General features: G+C 37.9%; 1 protein-coding gene across 3 annotated transcripts in view; it reads right to left on the minus strand.

Annotated features, from left to right (window-relative positions):
• Positions 1–6,119: 6,119 nt before the first annotated feature.
• Positions 6,120–14,805, minus strand: part of LOC124711273 — a 93,078-nt gene continuing 84,392 nt past the window's right edge. For 2 of the 3 annotated variants that reach the window (XM_047241257.1, XM_047241258.1), the window contains one exon: positions 6,144–9,149. In XM_047241257.1, the coding sequence (XP_047097213.1) occupies positions 8,762–9,149 (388 nt within the window). In that variant the 3' untranslated portion in view covers positions 6,144–8,761. Of the gene's footprint in view, positions 9,150–14,805 lie in introns of all 3 variants that reach the window. The other variant, XM_047241259.1, reaches the window with a different exon arrangement.

A 14,805-nucleotide genomic window follows, 5' to 3' on the forward strand; every position in this document is an offset into this window, starting at 1 on the left:
AAGTCGGGTGATGCTGAGGGAATTAGATTAGGAAATGAGGCACTTAAAGTAGTAAAGGAGTTTTGCTATTTGGGGAGCACAATAACTGATGATGGTCGAAGTAGAGAGGATATAAAGTGTAGGCTGGCAATGGCAAGGAAAGCGTTTCTCAAGTAGAGAAATTTGTTAACATCCAGTATTGATTTAAGTGTCAGGAAGTCATTTCTGAAAGTATTCGTATGGAGTGTAGCCATGTATGGAAGTGAAACATGGACAATAACTAGTTTGGACAAGAAGAGAATAGAAGCTTTCGAAATGTGGTGCTACAGAAGAATGCTGAAGATTAGATGGGTAGATCACATAACTAATCAGGAAGTATTGAATAGGATTGGGGAGAAGAGAAGTTTGTGGCACAACTTGACCAGAAGAAGGGATCGGTTGGTAGGACATGTTCTGAGGCATCAAGGGATCACCAATTTAGTATTGGAGGGCAGCGTGGAGGGTAAAAATCGTAGAGGGAGACCAAGAGATGAATACACTAAGCAGATTCAGAAGGATGTAGGTTGCAGTAGGTACTGGGAGATGAAAAAGCTTGCACAAGATAGAGTAGCATGGAGAGCTGCATCAAACCAGTCTCAGGACTGAAGACCACAACAACAACAACAACAACAACATGAACGGTCACAGGTTTATTTGATCCATGGAACAGTAACACAAAGGAGATGAAAAAACTGAAATGGTATATCCATCTGCAACATATCCTGCGAAAGCCTATGTAGAAAGTGTCTAGAACTAAGTAATGAAAATACGAATATACTGTAATCACATATGTATCACTCCCACAGGAATCATCGAGAAAACATTAGACTAATTAAAGTGTGCACACAAGTATTTAAGCACTCATTCTTCTCTGCACTTCCTATGTGAATGAAATTTGAATAAGCCATAATAACTGGTACAAAGGGACATACACACTGCCTTGCACTTCGCAATGGTTTGCAGAGTACAGGTGAAGATTTACTCCCTAACCTTAAACAAGGAACTGCCCTGTTGTAGTGTGTGCTGCAGTTTCACTGTGTTCTGTTGGGCCTATTATTCCTCTTTTGTAGTAAATAATGGCCAATGACAATCGGGGGAATTTTAGGTATCAAGCTGCTTCCCATGGGACAAATTTATCTTGCAATATAAGCAAGCACCAGTTCATACTCCTAGTGCTGTTGACACATGGTCTTTGTGAACAAGGACAAATTTCCATCTCTTTATCTACATCTACATATGTAGTTCAAGAGCCACCGTATGGCACATGATCGAGGGTACCGTGTACCACTATTAGTCATTTTCTTTCTTGTGCCACACACAAATTGAGCTGTGGAAAAACAGCTATCTATATGCCACGGTATGAGACCTAATTTCTCTTATCTTTGTGGTCCTTGAACAAAATGCATGTTGGCAGCAATAGAATTGTTCTGCAGTCAGCTTCAAATGCCGGTTCTTTAAATTCTCTCAATAGCGTTTCAGGAAAAAAACATTGTCTTCCTTCCAGGGATCCCAATTTGAGCTCATGAAGTATCTCCATAATGCTTCTGTGTTGATAGAACCTGTCACAACAAATCTGGCAGCAAGCCTTTGAATTGCTTTGATGTCTTCCTTTAATCTGAAATGGTGCAGATCACAAACCCTCGAGCAATATTAATGAGGGGGATGTATTAATATTCTTTATGCAGTCTCCTTTGTACATGAGCTACACTTTCCTAAAATTCTCCCGATAATCCAAATATTTACCATCCCTACTACTGTCCTTATGTGCTTATCCCCCTTCATATTGTTTTGCAACATTACTCCTAGATATTTAATTCATGTGACTGAGTCAAGCAGCACACTACTAATGCTGTATTAGAATATTATTCGATTTTTTCCCTACTCATCTGCATTAACCTAAATTTTTCTACATTTAGAGCAAGCTGCCATTTATCACACGAAATAGAAAAACTGTCTTAAGTCATCTTGTACCCCCCTACAACCACTCAAAGACGACATACTGCCATGCACCATATCCTCTTCAGCAAACAGCCTCAGATTGCTTTTCACCCTGCCTGTCAGATCATTTAAGTATACAGATAATACGAGCCATTATACCACACTTCCCTGGGGCAATTCTGATGGTGCCTTCAATTCAGATGATCACTCGCCATGGAGAACAATGTACTGGGCTCTGTCACTCTTTGTCTTCATGCTGCTCACATTTCTGATAACAGTCGGTAGTGAGGCACCACATCAAATGCTTTCCAGAAATCTAGGAACATAGATTGTGCCTGTTTGCCCTTCACTCATGGTTCTGTGGATGTTGTAAAAATGAGTTTCACACATGAACAATGCTTTCTAAATCCATGATGATTTGTGGAGAGAAGCTTTTCTGTCCTGAGGAAATGTATTGTATTCAAGCTCAGAATATGATCAAGAATTCTGCAGCAAACCGATGTCAACTATACTGGTCTGTAGTTTTGGGGGTTAATTCTTTTGCCAGTCTTATCTACAGTACTCACATCTGCTTCTTACCAGTAATTTGAAACTTTGCATTGGGTGACAGATTTGCAATAAATGCAAGCTATGTAAGGGACGAGTACCAAAAAGAGTACTCTTCATATTACTATATCCTCCATATGGGAGTTTGTATGACCGTAAAACAGTGGTCTGTTTGTATAATCCTCCCGTGTGTACGACTTCTTAAATGCAAAATTCCACACCAGGCTGGCCACTGGGTGACTAGATAGAAGCCATTGACCTGGTTAGCGATTTCTGTAGGACTAGAGTTTTTGCTAAGGTATAACAGTGAAAGTGGTTGTATGCTTCGCACATCAACACTTTTACAGATGTACGAATTTCTACTAACTTTTGTCTGTCATTTGTGCATCCTTTCTTGAACCAAGAGTGCAACAGCATCTGCTCCCTCAGCATTTTACAATTTTTTTGTTAAACCATGCTGAGGCTTTTCTCTCCTTAATCTACTTAGTCGGTACATACTTTCACAATCGGTTTAAACTTTGCCCATAATTTCTCTATGTCCATCTGCTCTTTTTAGCAAGAATACTCTCCTAGCTTTCTTCGTTTATTAACTTTAGTAACCATCATTGGTATGATGACAACTTGATCAATTACCCTGGCTCTATACTGACACTATCAATAAGGTCTGGTCTGTTTGTAGCTCTTCTGGATCAACATACAACCTGCCCAGACATTATGATGTATCAGTGGTCTGTTTAATACCAGAGTATCTAGGGCTAACTTCCACCTTTACTGATGGAAGTAAAGCATGTTACTGTATAATTAGTAGTCCAAAATTCCTCTGAAACCATTCAGAATTTCTGTGGATCTATGCTGTGGTTAGTCACAGTTGTGCAAATGCTATAAGTTTCGTAGGCAGATATGATCAGATGCTTTTGACATTATTTTGATAAGAATCTGTAATCTTTAAGTTCACAAAGCTGTACTTTGTAAACTGGTAGTAATAATACCCACTGTAAAACACCTATGGGCACTATTTTAGCAGGAAGTTAGAATGCTTTGAATTTTACTTACCACTCTGAATTAAAACATATTTCTTCACATCATTGCATTTCTTGTGTCAAATATCCAGCTACGTCTCATGAAGAGAACAAATGTAAAATATTAGTATCACCAATTTTGTGACTGAAATCGTTTACATCTCCAATTTTTCAGACTGAGCTGTCACCAGAGCCAAGTGTGAACCAGGAATGGATGCTTGATGTGGGAAGACAACAGGAGGCAAACTTCAGTGACTTTGGTCTGCAGCCTGTAATGGAGGATCATGGTATAAACCATAGTTATCACCCCATTGATAATGGAGATGTGGGAGTGGATGAATTACGTGCAGCAGAGCAACACATCATGCTCCAAACAATAGATGGAAATGATCAGTAGCTAGTCTATGCTATATTACTTCAGAAAAAGTGTCTCTAAAAGTGTTCTAATATTCCAGTACACCTAGCAAGTGGTCACTTTCATTCTCATAGTTACTCAGAGACACTCGCCTATAGGTTAATGTAATGAAAGAAAGACAATGTAGTTATGTTTGAAACAATTGCTTGGCTAAAGGCCTGTTTTCTAGTCGTGAGCACATAACAGAAAATATAAGATTTATGTGATGAACAGATATCAAATTATTTTGTACAGGGGTTGAGTTGTCAAAAAAGAAAAGAAGCATGCTATGGCAGGTGTAGGCTAAGGTGAATAAATATAACACTATGGTGTGAAAAATGTGGCTGACAGACAGTATTCTGACAACAAAGGTGTTGCTACATTTAAACTGCATTAGTAGTTTGTAATAATGCAGCTGTTCTAAGTGAGGATAGGTATACAGGTTTTCATGTATTACCTATGGTTTAAGTTGAAAATTTATTATAATACTCAAAACTTGTTACTAACTACGAATAATTTTTAGCTCATATTTTTTTTTAATTTTCATTATTAACACAACTGCATTTTCACACTAAATGTAATGCACTTTTATTTATTAATTTCTCATTATTTTAAGTACATCAGAAGCTTAGTGTTATGCAAAGAGCTTGCTCAAGTCAACAGCAACTCATAAACTCATTTCAGTAGCTATTTTCCTTGTCTTTCACATTGAGTGAGGTTGTAGACAAAGTTAATATCTTTTGAGGACACTTTTCTCATTGCACCTATCATTCAGTAACATTTAATATTCTGTGCATTGTAGTACAAAAACAAATTTTAATTTTTATCAGAACATGTTTCTGCAAAATTTTAAGCATTATTTACTTTTTAAATTAAATGTATTTTAAATGTTCAGCAAAGGTATGATGTAATGTTTTACACAGTTTTATTAACAAATTCCAAAGTTTTATATTTTATTAAATATATTTTAATTTCTCTGTGCAAACCAGATTTCTGGTACAAGAAAAAACTAAATGTGCAGTTAAGGTTTTAATTTTTTAAATTTTACACATTGTTAACATTATTTTTAATATACAAATTGTTATAAGATGTTTAAAAGCCAAAAATTTATTGTTTTGTGGCTTTTGTTGTTGTTAATGTACGTTACATCATCAGTAATGAAATTCAAGTGTATTAAAGAAAATTTTGAAGTCAACATACATATTTCATTCCAGTCATCTTTTGTATTTTATATTAAAAAACTGGAGCAATGTGTCAAATGGCTACAGTAGAATCTTAAACTTCAACATTGGTTAGCAAGTTTATCGTACTAAAACAGCACACAAATTGTGGTGTTTTCCTTTTAATTTAAGGAACAATGTTATAATTGGCACACAGTTTCTATCCGAAAAATGCAGTTTCTTCCAGTAACATAGCAGCTTTCAGTTTATTACAAAAAAAATATGTTTTCATTTAAACAGCAAGAGCTCCTCTCTTGTTTCCTGCATAACAAACATGTCTGATACTAAATGAAAATAATATATAGTAACATTGTTTCAAATAATCACTCACGCAACGATTTTCTAATGAAATTATACACTGTACCCTCATCCACAATATGAAGGAAACACCATTCTCACTAACATGACTCTTAACAATATACATCTGGTCAGATGTTACATATGTATGAATGCCATTAGCCATATATATTACAACATATGGGTAATTTATACTTTTTATTTTAATATTCTCACATCTGTTGTACTCACAGAATAAAAACTGAATGTTGTTAATCTTTATTTAGTATCGCATGTAATATACCTTTTCTAAAAATGACTGGTGCAGTTACATTTGTATAAAGTAAGAATTCTGCATTCTCATTTATTGTTTGTCACTGTGTTTTATGTTCTGGTGTGAGTTGTTTGTTCTTTGTTAATTTATTAACCATGGCATGTTCATTAGCCAAGGGAATTATTAATTACTTAATGTAAAACATTTTTAAGATTTGTTCACTTGTTGCTGTTTTGTATTTTAATACGTATTTTAAGATGAATAAAATTTTTATTTACTACCAGTTTCAATAAAAGAAAGCATCAGCTCATTAAAGAAGTCACATACCCTTTAAAACATGCAAAGATGTTAATGGTGAAATGATGCCAAGGTCATTAGTGCATACACAGTTATAAAATATTTATTGCTCTTTTATTTTGCTTCTGTTAAAGGTCTCACATTTAACAATTTAAAACTTTTATGAATTAAATGTGTATAATATCTAGTATGAAAAATTATATGACTGTTGGGGGATTGAGATAAATACACTGGTGTCCAAAATTAAAGCAACAAATGGAAATTTTGAAAGTTTGCGTTTATTTTGCTACAAAACAATGTGAACAGGTGACAGTAAAGTAGAAACAATGTAAAAAATATAGAACATAATTAACTGCAATATGGATCACGGTAGACAAAACTATTCTTCATTTTTTTCAACTTGACGGATTTGCACACACATTCCGATAACTGGTAACTATGCTCAGTATGGGGTGTGACCAACTCTGGTAGTAATGCAGGCCTCACAATGATGGGGTACATTGTGAATGATGTCATCAATCTCACACTGAGTCAATAACGCCCATTCTTCCTGCAGAGCTCCTCGCAAATCTTGGAGCATGGTTGGTGGATGTTAATGTGATGCAGCCAGCCCATCTCCCTAGTGCATCTCAGGTGTGCTGTATGGGATTCAAATTGAGAGAGTGAGCGGGCCACGCTGTGTGTGCAATATCTTCCATTTCCAAGAAAACATCAACCACCCATGCTTTATGAGGTTGAGAATTATTATCCATCAATACGAAGTTTAGCCCCACGGCACCTCACAACAACCGCACATGAGGTCCCAAGATCTTGTCATGATACCTGTCATCAGCTAAACCTTGCTGATTCACCTGTACCATTTCATGAAGAGGTGTTCAAGTGGTCAACATAATCCCTGCCCACACCATTAGGAATCCACTCAATATTGCTCTCTTTCCACAATGTGTGTGTCCCAAAGTCATGTTCCACGTTACCTCCAGAGGTTAATCTGTCAAGAATCAATCTCTAGACTGTATTGGGACTCATCTGTGGAAAGAAGATTGACACACTGTTCGATCATCCAAGGCATGTTGATGACTTCACTCTAGATGTTCCCTTCTGGGAAGACGTGCCAGGGGTACACATACGGCAGGTCTATGACAATAAAGGCCACTCTGCCAAAACCTTCTGTACACTGTTTGTCTCGATACAACTTGTCCATCGGATGCTGCGAGGTCAGATGCCAGTTGCTGTGCACTAGTAAGGTGGTACCATCATGCCCTTACAGCCAAATAAAGGTCCTCTCTTTCTGATATCACACATGATTGGCCATGCTCCAGTCTTCCAAATACAGTTTCGGTCTGCATGACCTGTCACAGCATCCAAGAAACAACAGAACGATTCACATTAAGCTGTCAAGCCGTATCAATTTGCGATTGTCCTGCGCCTATTATTCCTATGGCCCTCCACCACATGGAGTATGGTAGGCATATTCTCTGTGCCATGCTGCGCCATCTGTCACCATGTATGTGGCTGTTAGGGATAGGAGACTACCCAGCAAAACTACCTCGTGCCCTGATGTCATTGTTTTCCGTTGACAGGAATGCTACTTCCATTCAGAACAAGACTGTACGGACCTCTGTCCACAGTGTGAATGAAATAACAAGTCTACTGTTACCAGTCACAGTTTATTTATCTCCACGGCATGTTTCAAAGGTTTAAACCTTCATTAGATGGCTTTACTTTTCTTAGTGTGATGTGTTTGTGTGTGTGAGTATTGCAAAAGAAAAACAAATAACAGACTATGATAAAATACTCCAAACAAATGGGACTGACATTGTTTCAGGAAAAATAGGCCAGTTACTTTACTAGAGATTAAAACATCTGCCTTAACAGATCCAAGTTAAGAAATTACTTTCACAACATTTGTTTTTATCAAATAAAACTGATGACAAGCCCTCGGGAAATCTGTGGTCTGCCTTCATGTCACCAAATAAAGCACAGATAGCCATTTATTAAAAACATCATATATTAGTGAGTCTTCCTGTAGGGCATATCCTGGATCAATAGAACTATCATACACAGATCAATAGAACTGTCTATCAAAGTGTAGTGAGGAGCACTTACTTCCACTGTTGTACTGGTGAAAACATGCACCATCATCAATTGATAGGTTTTATTGTTGTTTGTTAGTTAAATAGTTAGTTACAGCTTATCAGCATATAATGCACATATTTAATACTGAATCTTCTTTTCACCTAAGACATAACATAGAGCACCTCAACAAATAAATTCTTCTTACTTTTTTTCCAACATGATATGGATGTATCCTCCTAAACGCTCATTGATAACAGATCTTTTGTATAAAGCAAGGGAGTTCAGTAGCGATCGCAATTCCAATATCATAGTCAATTATTTCATGGTATTTTATTTATTCACATTTGCTTTTATGATTATGTTTTTCTTCTTCATGTCTGAATGACACAAAAGATCAGTACTACTCACTGTTGTAATACATAAGACACATTTCTCCTATGATAAACTTGTAAAAAAATAATGACAATCACCATTCAGTACATAAATAAAATGCAATGGCACAATAAAATTTGCAAGCTTTGTAGCTAATCCAGTCGCATATTTTTTGGTAACAATCACCCCTCCCCTCTCTCTCCATCCAAAACTGGCACATTCCAACACACGTAAAACCATCTAGTCACCAGAAATTTATTGATATTAAATATATGCCAACAAGAAAGAGTCCTGTTTTAAAAAAATAAACAATTTGTTTCTGAAATTACAGCTATAAAATAGTCAGACGCTTATTAGCACCACAAAGGTCTTCTCGCAGATAACGCAAATCTTCACTGGTGACTCGATCCCAAAACTCTACACGTCCCAATGATCTGAGACTTGGGTTTGTATTGGCAAAGTGGCGAAGTGTGCTAGCAGTCAGCAAGATCTTTCCACGAAGTGCAAGTGTCTCAATAGCAGGCAGGGGAGCAGCCAGTAATAGGTTACCAAGTCGGTGTGACCCTACGCATGGAACCATGACTGTGTCAACTGTAAGATGGCGCAAGCTCATCCGTGCTGCTGGCAGCAGGTGTTCCAGTATGAACCACACCTGCACCTGCTGTAGAGTGGACAGCGTGAGCTCCTGTAGGTTGGGCATCCGCACCACTGATGGTATCCTGGCAACAAACAATAAGACACACTGTCATTTCTTCCTTGGATTATTATATGAATAGGTTTTAATGGTTTCTGTGAATCATTTGTGAAGGTGATATGCAACACTGTGCATTTCAACACAATTAAGGAACTGTCTGAAAACAACTGCATTTGTTTCACGGTAACCACAGTGGCTACTTTTAGCAAAACAGAGACAATGAAATGGATGAAAAATTTAATAACGAAACTCCATCTATAGTCTTTTTAGTAGCATATTTCATTCAACAATGTACATTTTGAAACATAGCTTGACCTTCACTGTGATGTCAAAACACCATAAATGTTTATCTATGAGAGATTAAAGTATGTCTTTGATTGTAATTAGCAAAACAGTGGCAGACTAAAGCTTACTGTTTCATGTTGCACCATAATGAACAATTTTCCTCATGCAAGTTACCTCTGTATGTGCATACACAATTTTAAAACAGGACATTAGAAGTTTCAAAAAACATAAGAAATTTAATGGATGTTTAAGTTGTTCAAATATACAGTATAAGCAAATTGCATATTAGGCACCAACAACAATTTGTAGGGATATGAAATGGGACAATCACTTTGGCTCAATTGCAAGTAAAGCAGGTGCCAGATTTCAATTCACTAGTAGAATACTAGGGAAATACACTAAATGTATAAATAAGGTTACTGACAAAAACTTGTGCAATCCATTCTAGAAATTTACACAAGCGTGTAGGACCCATACCAAATGGGAGTAACAGGGGATATTGAATATGTACGGAGGTTGGCAGCATGAACAGTCATGCATTGTTTGAACTGTGGGAGAGTGTCACAGAGATGCTGACGTAACTGAAGTGCACACACTTGAAGACAGACACAAACTATTTTGAGAAAGCCTACCTACAAAGTTTCAAGAACCAGTTTTAAATGATGACTCTGGGAATATACAGTCCCTCACATATTGCTCCTGTAGAGGTCACAAGGCCAAGATTAGACTACACCACCCACTGTGGTGTTTAAAACTAATATTCCCATGCTCCATATGTGAATGAAACAGGAAGAGGCCCTAATTACTCGTACAGTGAAAGGTACTCTTTGCCATGCACTTTACAGTGATATGCTGTATGGCTGCAGATGCAGATATTTTTTTAAATTATAATTAAATATTTTACAGGACAAATAATATCACTAACTACTCTAGTTATAGGTGACATTAAACATGAAAATTAATAACGGATGTTACAAAATATATGTGAATTAATAAACAATCTGTGTGGGTTCGTAAAGGATTACTGTATATATTAGTATGTTGTCTTGGAATATAACAGATAATAGATATTTTTATATGACTAATTGTCAAAGTTTTTTAATAATGAACCAACAGGTGCAGCCAGTTCGGGGAGTATGAGGGGGGTGTGAATGGTAAGAAAAGGTGAAAAGTGGGAAGAGAGAAATGAAAACAACTATAAAAGCATTTTAGCTGAAGAGTTATGTAGTGTCATCTTAGTTCCTGTGTCATTACACAAGATGAACAATAAAAGTTGTAGAATCATTCAGAGCTATTTTTCTAAATTTCCTCAACACCATTTCACAAAAAGACCATAATTTTTCTTTTCCCCAAAGATTTGCATCTATGCATATTTCATTCAACAATGTACATTTTGAAACATAGCTTCAACTTCAGTCTGGTACACTCCTGTCTTGCTCAAACCAACAGTAACAAATCTAACAGCATGCCTCTGAATTGCTTCAATATCTTTCTTTAACCTGCCCTATCAGGGTTCCCAAACACTAAAGCAATTGCCAGTATCACACAAGTTTTCTGTATGCAGTCACCTTTATAGGTGCTCTACACTTTCCCAGAACTCTCCCAGTAAACAGTAGCCAGTCATTTGTCTTTCCTATGACGCACCTTATGTGATGATTCCATTTCACATTGTTTACAATGTTACACCTTGATATTTTGGCTGAGTCAAGCAACATACCATAAATTCAAAATTTATGGGAATGTTTTTCCTGCCCATCTGCATTAACATACACCTATCCACAATTAAAACAAATTTATATGCATAGCAGTAAATAGAAATTCTGTGCACATTATCCTGACTCCCACTACAGCCACTAAAATGACAACACTTATACCTTACATAAGTGTCATCCCATACTCAACAGCATTACTAGCAAATAGTCTCAGATTATTGTTCATCATATTTTACAGATCATTTGTCTACATGAAGGCAAGGAATGATGCTAGCACACTTCTTGGGCATTCCCAATATCACCTTTGTACCGAGAATGCACCTCTGTTTCTGATGAACATCCAGGACAAAGTAATGGGTTCTATTCATCAATAGGTCATCCTTTAAATCACATGCTGGCCTCTTGTTATGATATAAAATACATGCTGTAAAAGCACAGCATACATGCATCTACCCCATAAGGCCTGCACACTGATGGGTTCTGTTGCCAAAGGAGGAATGCATGACAGTGCCCTATCCACAAGCACTTTAAAACTGCTTCAGCTGACTCAGCTGGCCAGTAGGAGGAACACTACCACCAAAATCATTGACTTCACTGATAACAGCTTGTTGTTCTTCAATCCTAGCCACTCTTTCTCCCTCAGGCATGATCCTGAGCCTCAACAGTGACGAGAATGCACACATTAGGAGAGCACCGTATGCCGCAATATTTCCCTGACAGACAACCTTATCTGCTTCACTTGCAATTTCAGTTCCCCAAATTCTCGTTAGAGTGGCATATCTTCCTCCTGACTGTATGCGAAGAAGGGAGTCATCAACCATCTGGCCTCTGTAGCTGCTGTGTACATGTAATGGATGGCCTGAAAGGCTTAGGACATTGGAGCAAATACATGACTTGGCAGCTCGACTACACTTTACTTGCAATGGCACTTGTAAGAGCTCTTATGGCACTGAATACCATGAATTAATTACATAAGCAAATCATAAGAATGTATTCAGGGAATACTAAGACCAACAAATGGGATTCCTTAGGTATACTCAGCAGTGCAAACTAGAATGTACTTGCTGTTCTCAGATAAAATGCTGTAAACCACAGAGTTAAAAAAAGTACCTCTGCATCTCCATAAATCTAAAATAATTCTTGGCCTGCTTAACACCTAAGATGAAAAGTGCCACTAGGCCCTGCTTAATGCAAATCCCAAGTGGACTCATTGCTCATACTCAGTTTATGAACATTCACTCCACTGCATTGTATATAATTGTATTCAATACTGCTGACTGTGTGGTCCACATAAAACTGTATATGCCAGACCACAAGTAGTTGGTAATGGATAGCAAATGCCTGTTAGCTGCCTCAATACAGAGGATGGTATTGTGGTGGTTTTATATGCCACTGTACTGTTATCAGTCTAATCCAGGGATGGCCAAGAATGTGGCACGTGTGCATGCACACGTGCTGACTTTCACACACGTGCGGATCGCTCCCTTATGATGTCACACGTCCCCAACTACCACACCAGCTGACTGCGCGCGCATGCGCGGAACTATGAACACGCTGCATGCGACAGTGCATTCGCGTAAAGAATACTGCTCTGCTAGCATGTGGCTTAGTTTCATATTTCGACATTGATAATATTAAGCTCTGTACAACACATCATGTTGAGCAATACTGAATCTTTGTTGGCTGTTGGTACACCTACAGAAAATTAACAATAACGCTGGGTTTGAAACTGCATTGCACCAAAAATATCGTGCTTATTCGCTCTTGCAATTTTGAACGTCATTTGGTAGCTTATTCTTAAAGACAGGTTCGGTTGCAGGTTAAAAAAAAAAGGAAACAAAAATTGAGTGAACTCTAAATTCGAATTCTAACGACAAATATGTATGAATACAAACATCAGAAACACAAAGATTTGTAAGGGGTACTCACACTCGGTCCATCTCGCTGCATAACACTACGTCTTCTTACTTCCGCCAACTTGTTTGATCTATCAGCCCCAACTAAATCATTAAGTTCTTTGTGTATGGTGTTATAATGCCGTTCTACTGCAAATTTGCGGTGCCTGGCGAGTATGCGACTGCATAATTGACATTGAGAATTTTCATCTTCTCGTCGAAAAAATATTGCAATTCCCATTCAGCTCTGAAGGATCGTGGCATTGTGTCACTACCCCGCCTCTTTGTGAGTGTGTGTTCCATTGCAACAACCACTGTACAGTACTTATAAACTTCCTACGAATCGCTAACAAATAGCGAGGAATTAACATGGCTGCCACTACGAATCAACTAACGCACCCTATGCCAGATGAAAAGATGTCGCATCGCACAGCTAGTCTAATGTCGCGCCGTGCTGAGCAGTGCCGCGAAAGACCGAGGAAAGCCGAGTAGTGGCGAGGCGGACCTAGCCCTGGACGGCACGTGTGCAGCACATCTGTACACACGTGCAGTTTGGCACGCCGTGGCCGTCCCTGGTCTAATCCCATAATTGTTTGACACTTGGGAGGATGGCAGTTGAAATCCCTGCCAAGCCATGCAGATTTATGTTTTCTGTGGTTTCCCAAAATGATTTAATGCAAATGCTGGGATGGTTCCTTTCCCCAAACTGAGCTTTGTTCTGTATCTAATAACAACTTGACAGAATAACAAACCCAAAATTTTCTTCCTTCAGTCCCCAGATGGGGGAAGAGAATCAATAATTTTATGACAAGATGGCATTGCCAAGTCATGAACTGAGCATTAATAGGCAGTGCAAGCCTCACAAAATATTATAGAACTGGATCATATGCATTCAGTGAGATATATAAAACACACATAATTATTAAAATGTACAAGTATCCTTAATTTTGAGTACAGCTGGTTTAAAACATGATGGAAACAATTAAAAGCTGAGGGAAACACATTTCTCTGATGAAAATTTAGAATGTGCTACTGGCCGACAGATCCATCTGCCTTATAGGTGGCTGCACCTGATGGCCAGTCTTTGTAAATCAGGAGGAGAAGCAAAAGTTTTCATCAAACAATGAGCATTAGATTTTGTGGAAAAATTACTGCTGTACTGTCATTGCCAACAGCTTAAGTTTACTGAGTGCTGAGTGACACCTTGTAAATATCCACTGGAAGTGACTAAATAATTTCCTGTAATCTAACCCCAATAAAATGTTGCTGAACTCAAAGATTTGAAAAAACTTGTAATATGTGATTTTCAATTGAAGTACACCCCAAAATCTTGAACAACTACATTTATGTACACTACTGTGTGAAAATTGCAACGCCCAGAAGGAATCGTTGGAATCACTCCAAAATCAGAGGATGTGGAGAACAATGGAACCTTCATAAGTGATTAAAATTGCACAGATATGGCGTGCTCGTTCGTGTGACTGAAACATCAATGTTACTCTACTTTTAGTCGGTGCAGAGCCATGAAATGAAATGTAAATGTGCATGTAAGTGCCAGTATGCTTCCTCAACATCAAAGGGCACAATACCAGCATGTGAGTGTGAAGAGAGCAGAGTTATTGGACTTCGAGATGCTGCAGCTCATACAGGGAGGAAGAGGGTCGTACACAGTAATGAGTTGTTACTAGAACACACAACGTGACTACAGAGCAAGAAGACTGCCGTCTTGTCCTTCTGGCCATAACCATCAGAACAGCTTCATTCACAGTGTTGGCATGGCATTGGAGCA

Source organism: Schistocerca piceifrons, chromosome 8 (genome assembly GCF_021461385.2).
Source record: "Schistocerca piceifrons isolate TAMUIC-IGC-003096 chromosome 8, iqSchPice1.1, whole genome shotgun sequence".
Lineage (NCBI taxonomy): Eukaryota > Metazoa > Arthropoda > Insecta > Orthoptera > Acrididae > Schistocerca > Schistocerca piceifrons.